General features: G+C 52.4%; 1 protein-coding gene across 1 annotated transcript in view; it reads right to left on the bottom strand.

Annotated features, from left to right (window-relative positions):
* Nucleotides 1–6749, bottom strand: part of PPARGC1B (PPARG coactivator 1 beta) — a 44099-nt gene extending 37350 nt beyond the window's left edge. The window contains exon 1 of the mRNA XM_027772822.1: nt 6703–6749. Within this exon, the coding sequence (XP_027628623.1) occupies nt 6703–6749 (47 nt within the window). The remainder of the gene's footprint in view (nt 1–6702) is intronic.
* Nucleotides 6750–11952: the final 5203 nt, after the last annotated feature.

Below are 11952 nucleotides of genomic sequence, written 5' to 3'. Positions count from 1 at the left end.
ACGCCGTCCCCGCACGGAGCGTTAACAGCCAGTACTCATGGGTTAGAACGGCCTTGTCCAGACTGTCACCCTGGGTTTCGACCTGTCTTTTGGAAAGGAACTGAGGGAAACTCACATGAAGTCCTGCGAAGCTACTTCATTTTACAAATGTTTGTTTCCTTCTCCTCCCATCTCTATCTCTATTATTTGGACTGCCTCTCACCATTCCCCTTCCCAACAGGTGGAAGACCACAGATCTTCCCTGGGGAAGCCACCCTCCCCACACCCAGGCAGTCCAGCTGTGAGCACAGCCTGTCCAATGAAAGCATTTTGTCCACTGGCCCTCATCACTAGTTCAGCCTGGGCAGAGTCCACTACAGGAATTTGCTCAAGCATTTGGACAAGGGGGCTCAGCTGGTTGAATTTCCTTCTAGAGGGGCTAGCTGCCATTGTTGCTACTACCTGTGACAAGCCTGCCTGAGGACAGCAGAGGGAATGCAGAGCTGAGAAACAGAGATGAATTCCTGATAAAGTAACTTAAAACACTTGGATCCAGCTACGCCTGAAGCCAGCTATTCCCTATGCTCTGCAGTTATGTGAGTGAATAAATTCCTTTCTACATTACAGGCCAGTTGGAGTTTCTAACACCCATCAATGGAAAAGTGATGACTAATTCATTTCTCTTACATTAGGGAAAAAAAAAACCCTGATCTCCTCAGTCTTCCAAATGAATATAAAACTCCTTCTGGGAGGCTTCCATTCTAGGAGAGCAAAAGGAAGAGTAGCTGATCTTAGTCCTCACAGAAATACCACATCATCTGAAATAAGACTTGGAAGCCACAGACACAAAGTTAAGCTCCAGAAAGAATAAGCAAATGAAACAGAAGGGTTCTGATCCCAGGCTACAACAGAGGACCCCAAATTCAGAGATAAACCAGTCCATTGAAAAGAACTCCGACCTGGGAACCAGCAGTTAGCATAACGGCTATGTTGCTGGACTCCCACGTAGTCGACCGCGGTTCTCGTCCCGGACCCGGTGGCTTGAAACTCACGCCGGGCGCGTGTGCGTGCGTGCCCAAGATCCCGAGAGGAAAATGGAGGAGAGGTGATTGTAGCGTGGCCATCCCCCCGGGGGGTGATTTCTCGCTTTCTGTCTCTATGTCTCTCTCTGTCTGTCTGGCAAGCGCACGCGCTCTATAGCGACAACCTCTCCCAAAAAAAAAAAAAAAAAAAAAGAAAAAGAAAGAAAGAAAAAGAAAAGAACTCCGACCAAAACATTTAAGGCCGAACGCCTCAACCTGGCACTGAAGGCCCTTTCCACGTGGGAGCATCTGGCCTCCAACCTGCCGAGGACCTTTGTGACGGTCAGCCCTTTACGACTGAGCTCCAAGCCCCAGCCACACAGGTTCCTGGTCAGGGGGTGGGTATAAAGTGATCAGGAAGAAAGTTCCAAACCTAGCAGGAGTGAGTCCTCCAGCCCAGGAAGGAAGATGGGTCCAGGGCTCACAACTAGGCAACCAGGCTGGTCCTGACCCAGTCAAGCAGGAAGGGGCCCAGTTACCAGTGACCTGGGGAAGGTAGCCTCTGAGCTGGGCAGGGCAGTGGGGCTGCGGAAGCTGGGGTCCCTGCCACTGCCCTAGGACTTCGCCCCAGGATCTGAGAGATGACGCAGCAAAGCTCGTTGATGTTTTTGTTGGTTTTAGAGTTGTTACTTGCAACCAAGCCAAATCCCACCCAGGCACTCTTAGGCCTTTATTGCAACAGAACCCGCCCTAACCGGCCTCCACCTAACTAACCAGGCAGGTTAACCACCGTCCATCTCCTCCTGGAACAACACTGTTCACTAATGCCCCAGGCGCCCCCGCTGGCCTGCCCCACCAGCGAAGTTGTTTGATTCCTAGGAATCAGTAGTTTCTTCACAAATCCATTTGTTCCTCTACCTACATTGAATGAAATGGCCCATAAACAGAACAGATGAGTGCCTCCCACCAAACGATAGCTCCACTCTCAGCAGAAAAGTGACCACCGCACACACACAGGAAATCATGCCCTGCAATGGCCGGCTGCAGCCCAGGAGTGGGTTTGGCTATGGGAAGAGCCTGTAGTACCTCCAGGACACTTTTAGAGACAAAGCTGTTTGTTCATTTTAATAAGAGTACACATGGGAGGGGGAGGGAGGGAAGGAGGGAGAGATTTATTTTGTTTTGTTTATTTTGGGCCAGAGGTATGGTCAACCACGTAGGATCCAGGTCCCTTAACCACCAGGCCCTGGGCAGTCCTGGAGAGATAATTCAGACAGGCTCTCACCGAGTTGCAATCCTAGACCACCGCCTCCCAATCCTAGACCACCGCCTCCCAGTTACCGAGAGCTGCAGATGTATGCTGTATAATCTGGCCTGTACAATAACTTCGGAATCCAAACCCAGGCCTCCCACAAGGCCCCTGTCTCTCACAGTGGTTCCCTACCTCCTGTGCCACCCTGCCTGGGCAGAGGAGTCTCTTGTGTACAGATAAGGGAACTGAGGCTTACAGTGAGAGAACGGGGAGTCCCCCAGGATCCACACAGCCAGCTCCTGTCAGGACATGAACTGGGAGTCGCCTGTGCTCCTCGTCCAAAGCCATTTCCAACATGATGGGCCGCTTTCTCAATAGCTGTGGCCCACACACCAAAGGCTTTATGTGCGCTCTGCCTTTAAAGGCAAGAGAAAGAAAAGCCAGCGCGTCTCCTGGGCAGGCGTTATCTTCCTCAGTCATCTCCTCTCCCGCTCTGTTTCCTTGAGCTGCCTCTTATCCCAGAGATCTGTGAAGTCTCTTGTTGCTGTGCCCAGGTGAGATTACCTGGGGTGTGGGGCAGTACATGGCTGTGCAGAGCCCTGACACCCCTCCCCTGGCGCTGGGGTCCCAGAGGGCGCTGTCAACTATGCCCCCTGCCCATCTTCGCAGCCAGGGACACCTGTCAGGGGCTGCCTCTCAGCACGCATAAAGCTGCTCCCAGCCCAGGCAGGCGGTGTTTGTTTTTAAACAACACAAGGTTGAGGGCTATCCTATGACAAGAGTGCAAGGTTTTCGAGGCCGTGTAATACACGCATTGTGTTTGCCTGCACTTGATGTCTGTTTTGTGCACTTGAACTCAAGGGCCTCTTGAATGCAGGGAGAATGGCAGGAAAGCGCGTGCCGGACAGCGCAGCAATGCGCAGGCAGACACCGGGATTCGCTGAGGCGGCCCGGCTCTGGCTCAGAACTTGCCAGTTACTGAGAGTCACTGGCCTCTCTGCGTCTCCAGAGCCCAGCCTGCCTCATGGACCCACTGAGCGACTGCAGTTTCCACCTAGGGCCTCTGTGCTGGCAGCTCCCTCAGCCTGGAATGCCTTCTCGCCCTCATCTTCCCCTGGTGGCTTCCCTCTGCTTCCCTCTTCCCAGATTAATGTCCGTCCCCCATGGCCTCACCCCTCACTGCACCCTACAGGGGTCACGGGCCTCTCTGGTGTTCTGCTAGAATTCCTTCAATCAGCAACCATTTTCATTCTGGTGTTCCTCCCACCCCTCTTTTCTCAGGATGATTGTAAATTGTGATAAAATATACATACCATGAAATTTACTATTTTGAGTATTTTTTTAAAGGATTGTACTTACCTATTTCTTCCGTGAGCAAGAGCGATACACACAGACAGACGGAGGGACAGACAGATAGCCACCCCAGTAGGGTCTAGATGCCATGACCCATCCTCAGCCTTTAGTCAGACCTGGCTCATGAACAAACACGTGCCCCATGTACTCAGAGAAGTCTCAGGGCTTGAACCAACCACCTTCCCACATGCAATCACCTCATAGATCATCATGCCTTAACCATTGTGCCATGATCTGGCCCCATTTTAACCATGTTTCATATGGTCCACCCACACTGTTGGACAACCATCGCACCATTCAGCTCCAGAACTTTCCCCCGGTTTTAAATGCATCTCCTTGTGGTATTGTCACCTCCCCCTACCAGTACCTCTGTGCAGCAGGGGGCTATGTCTGCTCTGTCCCCTCCCGGAGCCCAACACATTGCCTGGCACACAGCAAGTGCCCAGTCAAGAAGAGTTTGATAAATGAAATGTGTGCCTTGTAAGCTTTTAGGGCTGGTGCACAGGACAGGAACACTCACGTGGGAACCATTTTATTCTAGCCCCCAGCCCCGGCCACATTGCCTGGCAGCCCTGAGTCTCAGAAAACGACTTCAGGTTTTGTCAAACTCTACAGGGAGTTGCGCCCCTGACAGGTGGCCCTGGTGCCGAGCTCGCCTTCTTTCCCAGTTCCAGGGCCCTTCATGGGTCAAGAATGAAGATACACGATCGCACATACCACCTGACGTCAGCACTCACCATTTCAACACATCAGCTCCACCAAGAGCCACATTTTATCAGTCGCAGAAGGGCAGGCCAAAAATAGACAGCAGGGATCAAATGCCACCCTCGGGTGCCCTCTCGACACGGGAGAGACTGAGAGGCCTCAGCATGCAAGGAGCTCGAGGCCAGGAGACCCAAGGGAGAGGGCGTCGATCACAGCAGTCCCCAGCAACTGGAAGGTGCAGCATGGCACTGGGCAGCAAGACGCTCAGTAATCAAGAAAGGTTATATCTTAAAGAAATAATAATAATATATATATATATATACACACACATATATATAGGGCACGTGCACTCACTGGAAAGAGACAGAGAGACAAAAAAAGGGAAAGTGAGAAAGCACCCCCCAGGGAGTATGACGATGCGGCAATCACTTCTTCATTCTCCTTAGCATTTGGGGCATGCACACACACGTACCTGGGCCAGGTCCAGAACTCAAACCCCACAGCCAGCCACACAGGATCCAGTTGCCCTAACCACCATGCCATGGGCTGACCCAAGGCAATATTTCTTAAAAATAAAAATGAAGGCAAGAAGTGCATTCCTAATTAACAAAACCCCAAATAAAGGTGGCGCCAGCAGTACTGACTTTCTCTCTCTCTCTCAGGTTCCTCGATGGCTGTGCACAACCCTTACGCTGCTCCTGCTTTTAGTTTTAATGTTGACATTCTGTTCAGCACGGATATATTTTTTAAACTTTTTATTTTGGCCATGAGCAAGAGAGAAAGAGAGAGCACCCCCAAAGTGGTCCCTGGAGCTGCGATCCAGCTTCAGCCTGCCCTGGATCGTGGGTGCACACGCACTCAGTATACTTAGGGAGGTTTCCTGATGTGAATTGAGAAGCTTCCCATGTGTGTCAGCCTCACGGTGTAACATTTGACCGCTATATCACCATTGGCTCAAGCATGGCAATTTTCACACGTATTGTTATTATTATTTCTAAACACTGAATTAAAATAGTATTTCATCTTAATTACTGAATTTTTTTTTTGAGAGGTTTTTGCTATAGGGTGTGTGCACTTGCCAGACAGACAGAGAGAGATAGAGAGAGAAAGCAAGAAATCACCCCCCGGGGGGATGGCCACGCCACAATCCCTTCTCCTCCACTCTCCTCTCGGGATCTTGGGCACACGCAGACGCGCCCTGCATTGAGTTTTAAGCCACCAGGTCCAGGATGCAAACCACGGTCGACTACATGGGAGTCCAGCGACATAGCCATTACGCTAACTGCTGGTCCCCAATTACTCAATTTTTTAAAAAAAAATCTGCCAGAGGGCATGTGCACTTGCCAGAGAGTGAGAGTAAGACAGCAGTCTGGAACGTGGGAGGAGAGCACCACCTCACTGCAATCCCTCCTTTTGGAATTTTGGGCATGCACACACACCTGGCGTGTTTTTCAAGCTGCCAGGTCTGGGACTCACACCATGCAGTTGGTCATGAGGGATCCAGCTGCCATACCATTATGCCACCAGTTGGCCCAATTACTGAATTTTTTGACATTCACTTAACTTTTATGCTGGAGCCAAGTCTCCTTTGTGTCCTGGCCTGGGTGAAACGAGGTGGCCAAGAGTGACTGCATGTGTAGGTAAAGATATGGCATCGGCTCCTTTAACACATCCCTTAGTGGGGCCTCAGTTCCTACAGCTCTCCAGTGGGGCCCATGACCCGCCAGTTGCTGTCCAGTGAAGGATCTTGGATAAGAAAGTGTAGTGTGTCATCCGCTGTGAAGGATGGTTAATTATTAATACATTCCCCCTCCAAGGCCGTAAGTGGTCCAACAGAGTGGTCAGCGGCATTCGGGGCTGAGGCGTCTTGCAAAACATTTGCCCTATTTATAGAGAAGAGAGGGGCATTTGCTAAATGAATAGATTTTGCTTAAGGAGAGAGAGAGAGATTAGAGCAGATTCCTGTTCTTCCTGCAATCAGGACATCCTCTCGCATTCCACTCCCTGCATTCCAGCTTTCCGTGTTCTGACCCCATTCCTAAACAGGAAGGAAGGCGAGAGGTCACGGCTAGCCCTGGGAAACGTGCCCGTTCCACGCAGCTGGTGGGGGGACCACCGACATTCTAATCGTAAGCTGGCAGCTGCTTCCCTTCCATGCCACTCTCTGTGGGATTTCCTCGGTGTTTGAGGACAGGGACATGGCATGGGCGAGGCATGTCCTGCCTTTAGGATGATGAAAAAGATCTGGAAATGGAGACCCGTGACGGTTGTAGAGCATGGAGAATGTGGTTAATGCCACTGAACTGCAGACTTTGGATTGGAAAATGTTGTTATTTTACCCACAGTAAAATAACAAATATTAAAATGTTCCAGACACCCAAAAACCAGTACCTGACACACTGGGTGGTCAGGTCTTGCCCGGGTTCCAAGGTGTCCATGTTCTCTGGTTCTGTTTATGTGTCTCTTGCCCTGGCTGGCAGGAGGCACCAAGGGACTGAGCCAGGGCTCAGCCGAGAGGCCCTGTTGCCGGTTCGCACTGTTATAAATAACCCGGAGCAAGGCAGAAATGGGTCCTGGCAGGCGAGTGAAGGTCAGGCAGCCCCTGCGTGGCATCTGAGGCAACGTCACGCCCAGTGGGCCAGCGGGTCGTGAGTGCAGCCATCAGCCTAGTGCTAACCAGGGCTGACTGCCACCTCGTCTCTGCCAGGGCCTGGGGCAGTACTCCCCAGGATGGGCAGCCCTGTGCGGGGAGCTGACCCTCGGCTAGGTGGAGGGCAGTGGGCAGCCGAGGACTGCCCCTTCACATTAGGCTAGAGCGAAGTCATTCCCCAGGAACCCAGGCCAGGGCTCCACACCAGCCCGAGCTCAGCCGACACATGACCCAGCGGGGCCGAGATGACTCAGCAACTCGCCCACCACTGCCCCTGCTGCTGCACAGCGTGGGAGCAGGAGGGGCCTCTCAGCCCATCTGGTCCCATGGTTCCCACGCTGGGCTCCCTGGGGAACCCCCACAGCCCCAGGCTTAGAAAGGGGGAGGGATTATGAGAGAGTTAATTAGGTTTTCCATTCTTATTAACCAAAAATCATACAGTGGCAACCTGTCATACTCTTATCTAATCTGAGTGAATGCAAAATAATGTGCTAGGCCAAAAGAAAAATCCCCAAAAACAAAAAAGAAAAAAGCCAAATGTCTGTTTCTTCCTTATGCATCAGAAATAAGGTGACATGTTTATATTTAAGTTCTAGATTTGTAGACACACACACATATGCACCTATTGTTCACACACTATTCACAGGGAATTTCAGAGCTTTATGAGGTTAATCTGACCCAAACCCCAGGCTAAGAAACCACTTGCCAACGACAAGGCACTGACCACTCAGAGCATCCAAGTGGCACCTGAGGGCCCAGCACAGTGGGGACACCCGCATTTTACAGATGAAGACACTAAGGCATAGGGAGGTGAGGGCACCTGGCTGAGCTCGAAGATGAATCTGAACCTCAGCCTCAAATTCTTTGCTGCCCCTGCTCGGGCTGACCACAGCTGTTGATAGCACCGTGGGAAAAGTTCTTATCCTTCCTCTCTGCTGGTTCATCCACTAGATTTCGATCTACTGGGGAGAAGCAAATGCCTCAGCCTGTTAGAACCTCTGAGGGTCTTCACAGCAGTGGGTCAGTGATGTGCATCCATGGGCGGGAGGAGGAAGCCAGCACTCCCTCCAAGAGGGGCAGGAGCTTGCCCGCCATCCCCAGCAAACGGGAGGCATGGCTGGAACTTGGATTCGTTGCTCAGTTTCCTGAATGAAACCATCCCCTGACTTCTCATGGCCCTCAACAAGAGTCCTGGGCACTCACCAGGGCTGCCTGCTCACCCACCATCTCCTGGACTCACCCACCTGCCCCTCACTGCAAGTACGCTGGTCTCCTTTCTCTCCTGCGTGGAACACAACCCTCGGTGTGGGCCCTCCACCTGGGACACCTCCCGGGTCCAGGCCACCATCCTGCTATTCAGTCTCAAGGGGGGATGCCTTCCCCAGCTCCGCAGCCCACCCACTCGCTGGGATTATGGCTGTGTTGTATCCTGGGTCCTCGCTCCTGGAATGGCGCCTGCCCAGAGGAGATGCTTACCCAACCTTTGAGGCTGGATGGGCAGGGTGGAGGGTTAGCGCTCCCACATCCCAGGTCAGCTTTGGCATCTTTGCCTCATACTACTGTGACGCTCAGTCTCCCTCACGCCCACCCTCCACACACGCTTTGCTGGGGAGGGGGTGGGCGAGTGTTCTTCCACATCCATGTATTCCCTTATGGAAATTCCTGCTTTTCCTTTTCCACTGGGTCAGATGATGAGAAACCCAGACCCACAGGCTCCCAGATAAAGCTGGTGGGAAACAGACTTTCTGGCCCCAGCAGGCCCTCAGGGAGGCCTAGGAGCCTCCTTAGCAGACCCACCCTCAGGTCCCGCAGGCCTGTGGCACTGGCTGGCCTCCTTGCTACAGGTGAACCTGCCGCACCAGAAGCCTGCTCCAAAGTGCAGACAGGGCATGACAGTGAGGTCGTGTCAAACCAACCACATGCACCCACTCCCTTCTCAACTCACCCCGGGGGGCGGGTGGTACTGCGACAGTGAGATCTCTTGTTGAGCAAAGTCCGCGCCATCCCCACGCGCACCACTTGAACCCACTGCTCAGGCTTCTACCACCCCACTCAGATTGGAGGTCTTGGGGTTCATAGGAATCCTTTATTCTGTAAACGAGACATTCTCCCACTTGGTCCTTACAACAGGGTCACGCTGTTTTTCCAGTAGAAAAAAACTGATGTTCAGAGAGGGGAAGTTACACAGCAAGTTACAGAGGACCAGGACTAGACCTCTGAGTCTTAGCTGAAGCCATAATCGAGAACCCTGGATGGAGAGTCACAGTGTGAATTATTGGCAATTCTTTTCTTTTTTCTTTTAGGTTTTTGCCTTAGGGTGTGCTTGCCTGAGAGAGACAAAGAGAGGGAAAGTAAAAAATCCTCCCCATCCCCACCCCCCAAAGATGGCCCCATTGCAATCCCTTCTCCTCTATTCTCCTCTCGGGATTTTGGGCATGCCTGCACACTCACATGGCATGATTTTTCAAGCCACCAGGCCCAGGAGTCAAATCGCAGTCAGTACGTGGGAATCCAGAGCCCTAACCATCACGCCACCTGCTGGCCCCATTATCAGCCCTTCTCATGGAAGAGCAAAGACAGTGGACAGGGAGGTGGTGAGTACAGGGGTGCAGTGTCATGGTGGTACCTGCTGCCCTGGCGTCACAGGCAGCCATGGGAAACCTGCTAGTACCTCGCCATGCTATTCAGTGTGTCTGCAGACCAGCCCCATCAGCTTCACCTGGAGCTGACACTGCAGCCCCTCACGGTGAATCCCAGACCTGCTGAATCAGATTAACACGATCCCCAAGTGATTCATGTGTGCATTCACTTTTGCAAAGCAAGAATTTCAAACCCAGGAGTCAGATCCTAACAGGTGACACGTGCATGCAACCCCCAAATCCTCCCAGCCCATCTCCCCACATGTGGAGATAATAGACACACACCTCACAGCACTGCTGTGAGGGCTCCACAGAATTACGCAGGCCAAGCGGTCAGGGCCAGGGGTCAGCAATAACAGCCGCCCGGATTGCTGGTTTCGTTTGTTCTGAGAGTCCAGAAGGAAGAATGTCAATCCTGCCATTCCAAGTCCTTCCTATACATCTGAGAGGCAAGGAAAAGACCCCCATAGGGCAGCAACAGATGGGGACAGAGTGGGAGCAGACGGAAAGAGGAGAGAAGTCCAGGAGGAAAATAAAAACAAGCGGCAGAGACCTTCCAAATCCCAGGAGGCGAGCGACACGCAAAACCCAGAGACAGGACTGGTTCAGCTCATGTCCCCAACTGGGTGCTGCCAGAGGCCAGTGGGCCAGGAGGGATAAAGGAACGAGGTCACACGGCTGCAAATGCTCTGGCCATGCTTGACAATGCCTTTGCAGCCTGGCTCTGAACCCATTCTTGTGGCCAGGCAGACACGACACAGAGCCACTGGAGCAACCCTGGGTCAAACTCTGCAGACTCAACAAACTAGAGAACACTTCTCCAGGGATAGTCTGCTAGAGGACCTAGACCGTGGGGGACCAAACTGTGTAATGTTGGTCAAATAAGTTATATTCTCTGGGCCTCAGTAAAATGGGGGATAATAATAGCCCTACTCAACCCACTAGGGCTTTCATGAGGATTTAATGAGAAGAGCTTTGAGTAGTGTGTGGTGCAAATTGTGCAAGAGATATGGCCATTAGTGAGATTTCTACACAGGAGTCCTGAAGCAACTGCTGGAACAGCTGCAGCCTCTCTGGGTTGCTGGGTTTCCTTGCAGCTTCCTCATCACCCAATCATTAGGTTAACCCTTCTAGCTCTAAGACGGACCCAGTCCACACCACCATCAACTCAGACTTCAATGGCAGCCATTGCCACATGCCTCTCCTCTGACCCACTCTGTACTGCCGGACACAGTAGGCCTCGCCACCTTCTCAAGGTGCAGATGTGATTCCACTGGACCCCTCTCAATTCTCCCCCCGGAAAGATGAACACCCTTCCTTTAGCAGGTAAGGCCCTGCAGGGTCTGACTCCTGCCTACCTGTTCTGTGTGGTTTCATGGTCAGATCCACTCTCTATTGCACCTCTCGGCCCTGCTATCCTTCTTTCCACTCCTGGCACTGCCAGCAGCTCTCTCAACATAGGGTCTTTGCACCTGCTGGTCCCTCTTCCTGGAACACCTTCCATTAAGATGAGCTGGTGATTGCAGGAGGAGCCCAGCTGGGTTCTCCCATAGCTTTCTAAGGTTCAGAGTCTTTTAGAGCTCGTCACAGTGGGTAACTAGACATGGATTCACATGAGTATTTGAGTAACGCTCACGACTGTTTCCCTGACACCTGGCACATAGTAAGTGCTCAATAAACACATGGAAAGTGACTGTCTAAGGAGCCTGTCATTCCCTGGTGACCATCTCACCTGCTCGGTCCTTCACCTCATCCCCTAGGTGTTGACGCTCCACCCACAGGACAAACCTCGACACTGCCTGATCTCGGCCTACGCCCATGACCCACAGGCCCAGCGCCAGGGATCCAAATGTTTCTAGATCTGATTTTCTTGAAAGCAGCTCTGGGCCATGGCCAGGGAAGGCGTGTGCCGCCGGCCTCAGCAGTAAATGCTGATGAAGCTGTCTGGACCAGCTGAGCCAAGATCAGGAAACGCCAAGATTTAAAAGCATCCGGAACCCATTTATTTATTGTTGTTCTTGCACTTCCAGGCTATTTTGAGCTGCAGATCGATCGGCTGGCCCACGTCCCTTCAAATACCATGCCTGAAACAGCCAACCTGCACCGGTCCCTACCTGCCAGGGCTCGGTTCCCCGGCTTCATCCACCACACCACAACAGCGGCAGCCCAAACAGGGTGGCTGATCTTGTTCACTGGGAGCCTGTGTGACTGGCGAGTGCTGTCATCGAAAGTCCCCCAAAGGCCCAAAGGCAGGTAGTATCAGCTCCATGTGAGAGGCTGGGAAATTGAAACTCAGAGAGGTGAAGGAACTTGCCCAGGCTCACACAGCTAGAAAACGCTGGAGCTGGGTTT

Source organism: Tupaia chinensis, unplaced genomic scaffold, assembly GCF_000334495.1.
Source record: "Tupaia chinensis unplaced genomic scaffold, TupChi_1.0 Scaffold000303_1, whole genome shotgun sequence".
NCBI lineage: Eukaryota > Metazoa > Chordata > Mammalia > Scandentia > Tupaiidae > Tupaia > Tupaia belangeri.
This window is presented reverse-complemented; position numbering and strand designations above follow the sequence as displayed.